The sequence below is a fragment of the Natator depressus genome, chromosome 4 (genome assembly GCF_965152275.1).
Source record: "Natator depressus isolate rNatDep1 chromosome 4, rNatDep2.hap1, whole genome shotgun sequence".
In the NCBI taxonomy this organism is placed as follows: domain Eukaryota; kingdom Metazoa; phylum Chordata; order Testudines; family Cheloniidae; genus Natator; species Natator depressus.
The window spans coordinates 57258739-57273793 of NC_134237.1; the positions used below are offsets into that span (position 1 = coordinate 57258739).

Consider the following 15055-nt stretch of genomic DNA (forward strand, 5'->3'; position numbering starts at 1 on the left):
GAATTTATAATCCCTATTCCATGATGAGATATCTCTGAGCTGTAACATATCTTAATTAAAACTATCTTTAGATAAGCTTTTTGAGGGGAAAAAAAAAAAACTTTTTATCCACCCTGGTCTTAAATTACTTGGTTCTTGGTAGTAATTTTGATGTGCTTCTCTTGCACTGAGGCCACAGTGTTGAGCTATACTAGTTCCTCTTCACACACAGGCTTAGATTGATCTCTTGCTAGGCAGTCTGTCTTGGAAAAACAGGGTGTGTGTGTGTGGGTGTATGTGTGTAGGAGCAATAGCAGTTTCTACTTGTGAAAACGTGAACTGTGTATCTTAAATCAGAATTTGGCTCAAAAAATCTCCAGTATTGTATGCCGAAGTTGCTTATGGTATAAAACACCAATATTGGTGGAATTGAGGGTATCTTATTTATAAGATTTTTCAGCTCCTACATTTTAACAATTTCTTCTGCTTTATCTCATTTACCTCAACAAAATTACTAATGCAGAATTATAAATAATGACTATCCTGATTGCTTTTAAGAGAGACAATTTCTGATAGTAGCAAGCTATTTTTAATCAAGTGGAAAGTCCTTTCTCCCTTTCACTGTTAGTTTCACTCAAGTAGCTTCTGCAGTAATTTTCTATTTTTGACTTCAATTGATACTTGGTAATAATGGATTTTTCATGTCAAATAAGCCATGCATGCTCCATCAGAGAGTTGGAAAATGGCAAAAACAAACTAATCATCCAAAAAAGCATAAAATACCTACCAAAGTAGTAGCTACCTCTCATTTTTCCCACTGGTATGCAGCTATTCAGAAGTAGACTCCAGCTGTGTTTTGGTCACTAGAGAGATCGGTATGGTTAGCTGGTTCATCTTGAGGTCAATGCCAAAAGGAATTAATGCATTTTGTCAACACTTGTTTCTGTTTCTGGGATGCATTCCCAACACTCATCTGTTTCTGGGAAGTACTCCAACAAGCATGCATGAGGATCAAAGAATTGACATAAAAATAGGAAGAGGAATATTCGCAAAAAGAAAAGGAGTACTTGTGGCACCTTAGAGACTAACAAATTTATTTGAGCATAAGCCTTCGTGAGCTACAGCTCACTTCATTGGACGCAGTTATACCTGTGCTTTTTAGGAAGCCATTATATTTGTGGTGTTTGGTTTGACCTGTCCATCTATGAAAAAGAAAAATTCAATTTTATTATTTTGTAGGGCCTTTGTAGTCCTTACCTTATCCCACTGGTGATGTCCCCTTTTGCACACTGTGCTCTTACATGCACAGGCTGGCTTCCTGCACTTGTATAAAGCTGCAAGGAATCGCTGTCCAGGAAGTGACGGTAATTGCAGCTGAGAGAAAATGCAAATGTTGAAACCATGGAAGAACACTTATCACATTGAAGGCACAAGACGATATGCTGAGGGTTGGTTTGTTTGAAAAGTTAATGTTTTGGCTGCAGATTTAATTGTAGGCATGTGTATGATTATGTAGAATATTAACAGACAGAACTAAGAAGGTATTAAAAAAAATTGCTGGTGGTTTTGTGTGTGTGTGCACGTGCAACAATTCATGCAATAGCTCTCATGAAATTCAAAGGGCAGTGTTCTCCTATTACGCTTTCCTTTTTGTTTGTTTGTTTAAGGTTTTTAAAAACCAGACCCAAATGCTCATTCTAATCCACAGTTTTAAAAAAAAAAAAAGAGAAGTTACAGTTACATATGAATGCTGTACTGCTGATTGAGCTCCCCTTTTCAATGGCAATTGATATTCTGTATAGCAAATAAACTATCATTTCTTTGATTAAAGTGGATAACAATTCTGGTAACCATGTCTAGTGTTGCATAATCATTGGAGACAATTATGATGAGGTCGTTTTGTCTGGAAGAAGAGAACAAATCAGGGTTGATTTTCAACTTATTGAAATGATCATGCAGGAACAGCAGCTGCAAACACATTACCCTTGCAACACCAATATCTTCTCAACCTCCAGAGCAAAGTATATGGCAAATTAAGTACATGGCATATTTCAGCACAGGATTGAAGCTGGATAATAAATGCTAAAGACCAGGGCAGCGCTTGAGTGATAATTCCAGACATCAGGGCAGAAAAATAGCAAATCATAGTGACTTTAGTGGCAATTTTTCTTTCTTGATCACAGACCTTGACCCTTACATCATATTCTCTTCATGCCACTTTTCCTTCAAAGCAAAATGAAGAGTTGTTTCACTCCCCAAGGATTTCCCTCTCCTTCTCAGTGTACTGGATCCATGGAAATGGTACTCTCAGGGACAGAAAACCAATCACAGGAAACAAACTCTTGAAGGAAGAACAGCTTATCTTTTATAGAGGGGCTTTTTTCTGCCCTGATAAACTTTCATCCAGAATGTCATTGTGCTACTAATTCAGTGAGCTAACCGACCAAATCAGGATGCTGTTGTAAGTCCCCATCCTGCAGTGTTTGTTCAGGCAAAACTTACACTGGAATCTGTGGGATGATATTGCAGTCAATAGGAATTGAACCTAAGTAAAGATTGCAGAATCGGGCCCTTTCACAAATAGGTGAATTTGTTCCTTGATTGAAGGAAGGTCACTGTGATGCGGTGGTTTTGTGAGGATGGGTTAGTGAATGACTGGGGTACCCATGAAAACAACACATGCTATCACACACTACTGGATATTAATATGAGTTTTAACTAGGGCTGTCAAGCGATTAAAAAATAATAGAATACCATTTATTTAAATATTTTTGGATGTCATTTTCAAGTATATTGGTTTCAATTACAGTAGAGTGCTCACTTTATTTTTGATTACAAATATTTTCTGTAAAAAACAAAAATAGTATTTTTCAATTCACCTCATAGAAGTACTGTAATGCAGTCTATCATGAAAGTTGAACTTACAAATGTAGAATTCTGTACAAAAAACCGCCAGCATTCAAAAACAAAAGAATGTAAAACTTTAGAGCCTACATGTCCATTCAGTCCTACTTCTTGTTCAGCCAGTCACTCAGACAAACAAGTTTGTTTACATTTGCAGGAGATAATGCTGCCAGCTTCTTGTTTACAATATCACCTGAAAGTGAGAACAGGCGTTCATGTAGTACTGTTGTAGCTGGTGTTGCAAGATATTTACGTTCCAGATGCGCTAAAGATTTATATGTCCCTTCATGCTTCAACCACTGTACCAGGGGACATGAGTCCACGCTGATGACAGGGTCTGTTTGATAACTATCCAAAGCTGAGCGGACTGATGCATGTTCACTTTCATCATCCGAGTCAGATGCCACGAGGAGAAGGTTGATTTTCTTTTTTGGTGCTTTGGGTTCTGTAGTTTTCACATTGGAGTGTTGCTCTTCTAAGACTTCTGAAAGTATGCTCCACACCTCATCCCTCTCAGATTTTGGAATGCACTTCAGATTCTTAAATCTTGGGTCGAGTGCTGTAGCTATCTTTAGAAATCTCACATTGGTACCTTCTTTGCGTTTTGTCAATTAAAGTGTTCTTAAAACAAACAAACATGTGCTGGGTCATTATCTGAGACTGCCATAACATTAAATATATGGCAGAATGCAGGTAAAACAGAGCAGGAGACCTACTATTCTCCCCCAAGGAGCTCAGTCAAAATTTAATTAACGCATATTTTTAACAAACGTCATCAGCATGGAAGCATGTCCTCTCAAATGGTGGCCAAAGCATGAAGGGGCATATGAATGTTTAGCATATCTGGCACGTAAATTCTGGCTAGAAAAGTGCCATGTGAACGCCTCTTCTCACTTTCAGATGACGTAAATAAGACGAGGGCAGCATTATCTCCCGTAAATGTAAACAAACTTGTTTGTCTTAGCGACTGGCTGAATAAGAAGTAGAACTGAGTGGACTTATAGGCTCTAAAGTTTTACATTGTTTTGTTTTTGAGTGTATTATGTAACTATCTACATTTGTAAGTTGCACTTTCACAATAAAGAGATTGCACTACAGTATTTGTATGATGTGAATTGAAAAATATTTCTTCATATTATTTTTATTACAAATATTTGCATTGTAAAAATGATAAAAGTGAGCATTGTACACTTTGTATTCTGTGTTGTAATTTAAATCAATATGTTTGAAAATGTAGAAACATCCAAAAATATTTAATAAATTTCAATTGGTATTCTATTGTTTATCAGTGTGATTAAAACAGCAATTAATAGTGATTAATTTTTAAAAGCATGATTACTTTTTTTGTTAGTTGTGTGAGTTAACTGTGATTAATCGACAGCCCTAGTTTTAATCAAACCTCTGAACTTTTTGCACATCACTAGAAGTTCAGTTTACCAGGGACGGGAAGAGTGTTGTTGCAGGCCCTGCATTTTGAAATGAAAGGTAGTAATTGTGGGCACCAAATGGAAGATCATTGTGCATAATGTGAGAGTTGGGGAGAGGCTTACTTTTACTTTTCAGCATAGATGCTGATTTGTTGAGTCATTCAGAAATTTGACAGTCAAACAAACCACGATAGTGTCTTCGATAATGCAGGATGACTTAACAAGGAGGACAGTGTTCTTTTTTAGTCTTCTGTAAGTTGATGACTGACAGTTGAAAAGTGCAACTCTTCTGGTTGGCATCTCCAGTGACCCAGATCTATAATGCTCTTAAAATACATGTTTTCTCCTTGGCTCCAGCAGATCCACTGTATCTGCTGCTACTAGAGAGCACTGCACCGTTTAAAAAAAAAAAAAAAAGCAAACTCCCAATTTGAAAGGGTTAATCAAATCTGTCAGAAACATTCATTTAGGGAAAAAGTGGAATAAAGTACTTAACATTATGAGATTTTTAAGCATGGTCTCAGACTTCCCAATGCTCCCTTGTGTGTGTTTAGTTATTAATAGACATCAGGATTTGTGAAGTGTTTTTGAAACTCATCTCAGACTGGTTAATTCAGCTAAAATGTTTCATTTTCTGTCTGACACTTAAAACTGTTCTTACAATCCATTTGGTGAAAACCATGGTAGCAAACTGGTTTAGGTGATTGGTGTGTCCAGCACATGTTTTGTGTGTCTCTTCTGAAATTAAGGTCCGTAAAACCCAGCCTTGCTTTGTAAATTTCTGTAAATAAACAGGCTTTAACTTTGAGGGATAGTTTTGGAAACCTGATTAAGCAACTAAATAGCACTGTGCTCTAGTGTGTGTGTGTATGTGTGTATGTTTTCAATGTGTTGAGACCAAATGACTACGGTCAAAGGGCATTATGGCCCTCATTCAGCAAATCACTTATGTGCATGCTTAACTCATTGACACCAGTGGGACTAGTCTCATGCTTAAAGTTAAGAATGCACTTATGTGATTTGCTGGATCAGAGCCTATATTCTTGTGGGGTTAATTTTTTTTTAAATTTCCCTTTAATCATGCTAACATGTTCAATTTTAAAAATATATACTTCCACAAAGTTTATCATTTTATCCTAGTGAAATAAAAATAATAGAGCTTGTAAGAGGAATCCTTAGACACTGCCTTCAGATATTTACATTTAGATAGAAAGATTTAGCCTGTCTGTGCTAGAAAGGGAAACATGAGCTTGATACTTAGTGTAAAGCCCATTTACAGCTATCATAGATGGGGTCGGAATGCTGAACACTCTTGCTGAAGAGATTTTTGAGCTGCATGACAGTAATGTCAGTAAAAAGAAAAGGAGTACTTGTGGCACCTTAAAGACTAACATTTATTTGAGCATAAGCTTTCGTGAGCTACAGCTCACTTCATCAGATGCATTCAGTGGAAAATACAGTGGGGAGATTTATATACACAGAGAACATGAAACAATGGGTGTTACCAATGCTGGAAATGGTCCACCTTGATTATCACTACAAAAGGTGTCCGCCCCCCCCCCCCCCCCCCGCTCTCCTGCTGGTAATAGCTCACCTTACCTGATAACTCTCATTACAGTGTGTATGGTAACACCCATTGTTTCATGTTCTCTGTGTATATAAATCTCCCCACTGTATTTTCCACTGAATGCATCCTTTGAAGTGAGCTGTAGTTCATGAAAGCTTATGCTCAAATTTGTTCGTCTCTAAGGTGCCACAAGTACTCCTTTTCTTTTGGCGGATACAGACTAACACGGCTGCTACTCTGAAACCTGAGTAATGTCAGTGTAGTTCTTCAACATTTCTAATGCAGCCCAGCCAACTACTCGACATTACAGTAGAAAGTGAAGAACTTAATATTTAGTGCACCCGCCAAATGTGGGACTGCTGGGTCCCATTTATATCAGGCTATCTCCCATTGAGTTAATGATGAGAACCTGAAACAAGCAGAAGACCAAACAAAAATAATGGAGTCTTTCACTGTAGCATGGGCTTCTGGGACAAGAACTGCAATGAGTGAGCAAATATAAAGCAATATGTCAGTGACAGTGAGGATTTTGTCCTGGGACTGTCCTGGTTCAGAGCCTCAGGTTTTTTTTGTCAGTCTTGTCCCATGAATCAAAATGGATTAGAGCTTAAGTGTGCAATAGGCTTTATTATTTTTTTTTTAAAGTGGGAAAACCTAAAATAACACTATGGTGGCTATTTCACTGCCCCTTTTTAGCACCATGCTTCCATATGCATATGTTCACTCATGGTTATCTTGTCATCTTCTGTCATGATGAAGACGTTCTTGTAATCCTCAGGCACTCCCTCATAGCCTTTAACAATGAGCCTCCTAAAGCGCCATACTACATATTATCTGTTTCAATATTCTGTTTCATATTTATCACACTATATATGCCAAAAGTTAAAATAGTCAAATTCAAATAGTTGGGCACCAGCTAGACCATGCTTTCCGCTGACTGTTAGGTGGGTAACCCTCACAGACATTAAACATCTAGTTGGAACAGATACATCTTCGCCTAAAAGCTGCTGAATTAAGGCTGACTCATCCCTGGAGGGAACAAATTCTAGAGATGAGGACTCTTCATAGAGAATGCTTTGTTGACCAACCTGTAGGTGCATTCCAGCCATTTTCTAGTCACTTCATGTAGCCATGTAGGGGAATTAAATATAGGAATAATATTCCAGATCCTCAGCTGCATAGTGAAGACCTTATCACTCATTTCTATTCAAGACAGCATCCAATTTACATGTCGTGTTCAAGTTTAAAGTAAACACCTTCGTTTCTAACACCTTAAAGAAAAGTTGTTGCATCAGTGAGACGTATATAAAATTGCAGTACTTTTCTCATAGCCTAAACTTGGTTTTATGTTTTTTGCGTGAGGGCGGGGGGAGAGAAAAGAAGGGTTTGGGGTTTTTTTTCATCTCATCAGCAGGTATCTGCTCATCTTATCCCACATATTCTCTTGTTGGAGTGACTGACTGCATAAGAGACCTATATCCAGAATTAGATATTTAGCCATAACTGGGTATGGAAAAAAGTTGTGGGGGAGGGGCTATGGGAGCAGTGATAGGTAATTTCATTGCAGCTGTCTGGCCCTCTTGTAATTCTGTAAGTCTTATTTTGGGTTATCTCAATGGTACCTGGCCAGATTTAAAACAGCTTTATGAAGTACCACTGACTTTTTTGTCACTCCCATCGTGTTCTGTCCTTGTATTGCTGTGGTAGTCATGCAATTGACTGTTTGAAAGAGTGTGGGGAACACTTATGTCTTTGGAAAAGCCCAGCGCTTGTCTTCACAAAGATGCTTCCTTTCCTTTATAGAAATAATATATTTAAACTCATTAAGAAGCAGATTGAAGAATATCAAGAACTGTGTAGTCTTACAGACAACCTCAAAACAATATCAGCTTGTGGGAATCAGACGGTTCCTCTTAGGTCTTTTGGAAACATTCACCATTTCACCATAATAATTTTTATCGCATGGCTGCTTCCAGGGAAGGGAAAAGGATTTCTTACAATGTAAATTAAATATTGTTCTTTGTACAGTATTTCTTATGAAATACTGTTAGCAGATTTATGATGACATTGTAATACAAATTATAAACTATAAAGATGCAAACCACATCCAATTTCACGTGACTCACTTGTCTCCTGGCTACTGCAAATGATTATTTTAAATTCCTAGAGCCACTTCTTATGGACTTACACAGTGGAACTATTCACTGTAATATAATACATAGAATGTAATCAAATGATTTCACTAGCATTAATTTACCACAGACTGTAACTGTCAGTATTATTAACTCAGCTGCAAATGTAGTCATAATGCAATTGTATAGTGTAGTGGCTTACTAAACACTTTCTGTACAAGAAGATTTCCTTAGGGATGAACTTAAAGAAACCTTCGTGGTGCAGAAATAATACTGTATGCTGTGGGTCCTATCTCTCTCTCTAATAAATGTTTTACTGTTACAAGCTTAATTTTTCTGAGTCTTCAGTTAATTTAAAATTTCAGGTGATAAGCTACCAGATGTGACCAAAAGTGACAGGTTTTTGGGAAGCTGCTGTATTAGAAAAGAAATTAGTTCCTTTTAAGTTAGTTTTAAAATGAGGTTTCCTATGCTTTGTACACAGTACTGGTTTCTATAGGATGGAGGTCTCTCTCTTGACATTAATGAATGACTGGGAATTTGATTGATGGCGAGAATGGTTAGTCATGCCATACCCTTTAGGCTAAATTAATGTGTTCATTGCATCTTGTCACACTGAGCACCAAAATACATGCTTTAAATTCACAGGCAGATCTACCGTGAGTGTCCTTGTTGCAAAGCCATATATCAGAATGTCACCCAACTTCTCCAGCTTTGTCAAACAGCCACTATAAAATAATTCCATATGCAGAACAGCATGTTGGATGTTTGTGAAGCTGTGGAAAATTAATACTCTTCCACAGAGGTTTTGGTTTTGCACATTTTTGCCTGAGGAACCTAAAATGTTAGTTGGACAGGGTTATGATTTTTAGAACAGATTTTGTGGTGTGGTTTGTTTTTTGACAGTATAAGTAACACTATATTTGACTAGTTTTGTAAATTGTGTATTTGTTGTAAAGTGTCTTCTGTGTGTCACTGAATGCTGTGTTGCTTTGGTTTAGAGTTGATTTTGCTCTGGATGTTGATGAAAACATGAATTGAGGATATGACTTAAGGAAGGCTCTGGATGTTGATGAAAACATGAATTGAGGATATGACTTAAGGAAGGCAGAGGTGAAGATTGCTAAACTGCACAAAAAAAGAAAAGTGCTAACTGTCACTGTGCCTCAGTGGGTCACAGCTGAGAATACCAGACTCAGGACAAACTGCTGAGAAATAGGGCAGACTCACCCCTCATCTGGTGGTTATTCTAAACCTCTGTCTTACTACACTGGTTAACAGCAAGTCATAAATGCAGGCTCCTTAGGCATTCCAGCCCTTGCGTCACCACCCAGCCACTGAACTTTATGATGAGTAGTTATTGAAAACTAATTTCATCAAACAAAGGGTTCTTCTGGCCTCAAAAGATCAGCTACATACCCCCAGCACTAGGGTAGCCGTGTGTCTGGTTTTTGACCAGAACACCCGGTCGAAAAGGGACCTGGCAGCTCTGGTAAGCACCGCTGGCTGGGCCGTTGACTGTCCTGTTGGTGGCACGGCGCAGCAGGGCAGGCAGGCTCCCGGGAAGCAGCCAGCATGTTCCCCCCCTCCGGCTCTTATGTGTAGGGGCAGCAAGAGGGCTCCGCATGCTGCTCCCACCCCAAGCACCATCCCCGCAGCTCCCATTGGCCAGGAGCTGCGGGGGTGGCACCTACTGACTGGGCAGCGCACACAGCCACCTGGCCACGCCTCTGCGTAGGAGCTGGAGGGGGGATATGCCGCTGCTTCCGAGAGCTGCTTGAGCTAAGCGCCACCCGGAGCCTGCACTCCTGACCCCCTCCCGGGCCTCAACCCCCTGCCCCAGCCCTGAACCCCCTCCTACCTTCCAAACCCCTCAGTCCCAGCCTAGAGCACCCTCCTGCACCTCAAACCCCTCATCTCCAGCCCCACCCCAGAACCTGAGCCTCCAGCCAGAGCCCTCACAACCCCCTGAACCCCTAGCCTGGAGCCCCCTCCTGCACTCTGAACTCCTCAGCCCGGAGCCCCCTTCTACACTCCAAATCCCTCATCCCCAGCCCCACATCAGAGCCTGCACCCCTATCTGCAGCCCTCACCTCCCCACACAACTCCTTAACCCAGCTTGGAGCCCCCTCCTCACCCTGAACCCGTTATTTCTGGCCCCACACCGGAACCCACACACCCAGCCCAGAGCCCCCTTCCATAGTCCTAACCCTCGGCTCCACCCCAACCTGGAGCCCCTCCTGCACCCCAACCCCTTCATCCCTGGCCCTACCCCAGAGCCCTCACCCCCTCTCGCACCCCAACCCACTGCCTCACCCTGGAGCCCCCTCCCGCACTCTGAACTCCTCATTTCTGGCCCCACCCTGGAGCCCGCACCCCTAACCAGAGCCCTCACCCCCTCCCACACCTCAGTCCCCTGAGCCAGCCTGCTGGAAATGAGTGAGTGAAGGAGGGGACAGTGAGCGACGGAGAGGGGAATGGAGTGAGCAGGGGCAGGGCCTCGGAGAAGGGGCAGGACATGGGCTGGGCCTCGGAGGAGAGGCAGGGCAGAGGGTGAGGCAAGGGTGTTCGGTTTTGTGCGAGTAGAAAGTTGGCAACCCTAGCCAGTGCATAGCCAATATTTATAACTTCAGATACAAAAATGAGCCATGCATATCAACAGGATAATTATATTTAGTATATCATAACTTTGCCATTGACACCTTACAGGATATACTTTGTACGAGATGTGTTGCAATTGTTTAAATGGCAATATTAATGGCCATATCTCAATCATACAGCATCACACTAACGTATGGTACTTTTAACTAAAAGCAGAAGTCATCACTAGATACAGGAATGGAGCCTAGAGTCTAAAGTGTTGGATGTATTCACAATTTTTAAGAGAGCCAAGATATTTCTACTCTTTTAGTTAGCAGCATAAGATTAAACTACTGCATGGTCACCCTAGAAACTAGAGCCAAATTCTGCCTTTCAGTATGAATTCTTTGACAGTTGTTGCAGAAATTGGAGATCAGAATAGAGTCCTCTGGGCCAAATCATTCTCCTCAGAGCATGGTCCATGTGATTGCACTGTGTAAGGGGAACAAGAAGTGGGGAGTTTGTGTGGGCTGGGAGTAGATGAGGATTTCTTCCCATTTCCAGGCTGCAAAACAATAATATATTCACTATATTAACTAATATAGTCTCAGAGTTACAGGACCCTGCAGTAGTTTCTGTGCCTGTTTTTTCCCTTATTACATAGGGAATGGCTGGTAGACTGGTGAGTCTTCTTGCAAGTCCAGTGTCCTGACTCTTTGCCCATTTCACCTCCAAAATCTCCATGTGCATTGTGGTGCAGGGAGTGCTTATGGAGCTGTGCCTGCCAGCTTAATTGGGGTAGCTGGCTGCTGGAATTGTCCCTAAACTCTTCACAGAATAGAAAAATAACTTTCTAATCTGTGACAGTTTTAAAAAAAATAATCTCTTTAACAAGACTACCCGCAGTATTGCTATTCTATCATTTTGTTGGATAAAAAGAAATTCAAGGGATATTGCAAATGCTGGTCGTCCTAAAACATAAATGTAGTTGCTCTGCTTTGTAAGTATATGCACATAGACTATCTGCTTATGTCCCTTCTCTTCCTCATCAACTTCGTGTCTGGGAAGCATTGAGGAATTGTTTCCCTACCTCACCAGAACGCTGCAAGGATTATTACCCCAATTTTACTGCTGAGGAATTGAGGCACAGAGGATCTGATCCACAACACACAAACTCCCATTGATTTCAGTGGGTATTGGATTAGGCCTAAAGAAGTTATGACTTGCCCAAAGTCATGCAGTAAGTGTGGCAGAGCTGGAGCTAAAACCCTGAGTCCTAGTCTAGTGCCTTAATCACATACACCACCATCCTTCCTCTTGCCTTTCCACTATTCTTGCCTGAATCTTTCTAGCCCAGCTCACTAGAGAGTAAGATTCTAGTACACTTCACTATCCTGCCTCTCACAAGGATGAAGCAGTCTAGAAATGTGGATTGGAGGATGTGCTATCTTCACCTATTATCACTTATTCAATGACATCTTTGAATCATAACCAAAAGAGAGATTAGATATTTTTGCTGATGACTCACTTCGCAGTTGTACAAAGGTGGGTCAACGTTATTATCCCCAGTTTACGTTTGGAGAAGCTGTGGTTAAGTGACTGACTGAACTACAATCTTCTGTCAGTGACATAAACAGGACACCTGGATTCAGTTCCTACCTCCTTTATAGCAACTAGATAATGCTGCTTTCGTTATGAATTAACGTTTGCTGTTTAAAAGTTGTTAATAGGAAGTGGTAACTATCCAGTTGCTGCTGACACTATCTGACAAGCAGCATTGTTTCTGCGGCTTCATAAAATTAAGTTGCACTGTATCTAGTTACTTTAGCTGTTTTGTACCTTTAGCACTTTAGCACTTTTTTGGCACTTTAGATGCCACTGGAAACTTGAGCACTTATTAGCATTATGTGAGACTTTAACAAAATCTTTCTGACAGTAGTGTTAATGACTTAAAATATTCAGTAATGTAACAAGATAATGTTAGCTGAACTTGAAAATGCTGGACTTGCATTCCTGGGTGTTGTGCAAAGCCTTGTTTCAGCAGATACTGAGCTTCAGGCAGAGAAGCATTTTAATCCTTTGTGGTGAATGGTGGGAACTGTATTAACTCATGAAATAAGCAAGGAAAAGAGCCCCAGGGAACAGGTAGAAGTGTCTTGTAAAGAAGGAAGGAAGGTGCTTTTAAATACCTATTAATTTAATAGAGCACCATATGTTTTGAACTGAAATGGGAAGAGTTACATAAAACATTTTCACTGTTTGATTGCTTTCAATTTATTCATTGCACAAGTCCCTGCCCCCTTTTACAATAACACTGCACTGCTTTATATATCACTGTGTGATGTGAGGAAAGAACTTTTCTTAATTAGTTGTGAAGATCCTATTAACATATAGTACCTGTAAAAGGGAGTTACTTTGGGAAATGTCATCTTGTCTGAATTTCTCCTTAAAAATTTGTTTACTCTTTATTTTTATATATAATAGTTATTAAAATCTGCATTGCACAGCTGGGATGCAGAACAGTTATCTGACTTCAGTTTCTCTGAATTCTAAGCATTCACTTCCGTGACAGTATAAAAAAACCACCACTAAATTTAAAGCTAATTTTAGTGTTCGTAGAGGTGCCAGACTGCCAGCCCTAGATATCAAAGTTCTCCTTTTAGACATAGAAATTAGTGGTGGCAATGGAAGCCTCCATACACCACCCTCCCAGCATGCCTCAGTGCTAATCTAAAGAGACTATGCATCAGGGTGAGAGGGAAATTCTATTAATGAAACTACAAACAGTACCAGTTGTGATGGTGGATTTTAGGTTATGGCCTGAGACCACCAATTCGTTGTGTATTGGCCTCTGAACTATGTGTAGTAATGACTCTTGGCTACTACTGGTTTTGAATCTGGCTTAGATGTGAAAATTTTTGTAGTCCTTACTGGTCCCTTGGTTTGGGGAAGGATGGAATTTCCCTTCCCACACTAACTGCATAAAGCCCAAGTATCACTTCAGAAAAGTAGAGAGAATGTCCCTCACAGTGATTATTCCCAGTGAAATAAGTGGTGCGACTCCTCGCACAAACAGGGCCTCAGGACTGGGATCCCAGTTGTTATGGGCAGCCCTAGTGCAAGGTATCAATGTTGAATAAGTATAAAAAATTAATATGTATTAATTAATGTATATGTTATGTATGTATATGTAATGTATATGTAAAAATTAATAAGTATAAAAAATTAAATTGGGGGAAGATAAGACTCGTTTTCTTATTATTCATTTTAGTAACTTTAGTAACTTTCGTAACTCAGAAATAATGGACTTATGCATATTTCCATAGATTCCTCCACACTGTGGCTCTTCTTCCAATGTCAATGGTGTGCCTGAACTATTCCATTGCATAAGTCCTGAAGGTAAGCACTTAAACTGCTGTTTGTTTGCTACTAACCTTCACAAACTTTGTTCACATTTAAGTGACTTGTTAGCTCGGTGATACTAGACAACTGCTAGCACTCTGTCAGATTTTAATCTTAGATCAGGGGTGGGCAAACTTTTTGGCCTGAGGGCCACATCAGGGTGTGAAACTGTATGGAGGGCCGGGTAGGGAAGGCTGTGCCTCCCCAAACAGCCTGCCCCCTCCCACTCCTCACCCCCTTACCATGCAGCTCAGAGCAGCAGGAGCTCGCAGCCCCACTGCCCGGCCAGAGCCAGCCACGCTGCTAGCGTGGCTGCAGAGGAGGGGGGACAGCAGGGGAGGGGCTGGGGGCTAGCCTCCCCGTCCAGGAGCTCAAGGGCCGGGCAGGATTGTCCCGCAGGCTGGATGTGGCCTGTGGGATGTAGTTTGCCCACCTCTGTCTTAAATCCTTGACATTCCTTACTTGGTACTGAATGTTCGTTACTGCACTTGCTATATCAAGTCTGTACAGTGAGAGAGATGAATTTGATTTTCAATTTTATTGACGCTTTACCAAATGGTAGCAGATTTTTAGACCTTATAGGTCAGTTTCCCATTGGAAGACAAATCAATGTCCGGCTATTATCACAGTGTTTATTTACAAAATATACCTACACTCTGTTTCCTTTAACAAAATGTACGCAGGCAAATCCCTCTTTCAGAACTGTGAGCTGAAGCACCACTGTCCTCTTACAAAGAGGCAGCTGTCTTGAGCCTCTTTCTCTTCTGAGTTCCCCTGGAATCTCACTGCCCAAAACATTATTGGCTCAGCTCCCTGGAATTTATACCTGGGAAACCCTCTAATCCAAAGCTAGGTCACAACCCCAAAGCTACGTCTTGCAATATGGCCTGGCCATTTATCCTTCTTTTATGCTGTTATGCAACCAACACACAGGAATTTTGGAAAAGGTTTCACTGTCCAGAACATGCTTTAATCCACACAGTCCCATTAACGACTGTCTGGATGCAGAGAGAGTTTCATCCTGAGTTTAACCTCAGCAACTCATAACGTGCATGCCATAGCAA

The 15055-nt window shown here is 40.7% G+C and overlaps 1 protein-coding gene across 5 annotated transcripts in view; it reads left to right on the forward strand.

The window, feature by feature from the left end:
- Positions 1–15055, forward strand: part of DCLK2 (doublecortin like kinase 2) — a 137378-nt gene that overhangs the window by 73102 nt on the left and 49221 nt on the right. For all 5 annotated transcript variants that reach the window (XM_074950974.1, XM_074950973.1, XM_074950975.1 and 2 more), the window contains one exon: positions 13916–13988. In XM_074950974.1, coding sequence (XP_074807075.1) covers positions 13916–13988 — 73 coding nt within the window. The remainder of the gene's footprint in view (positions 1–13915; positions 13989–15055) is intronic.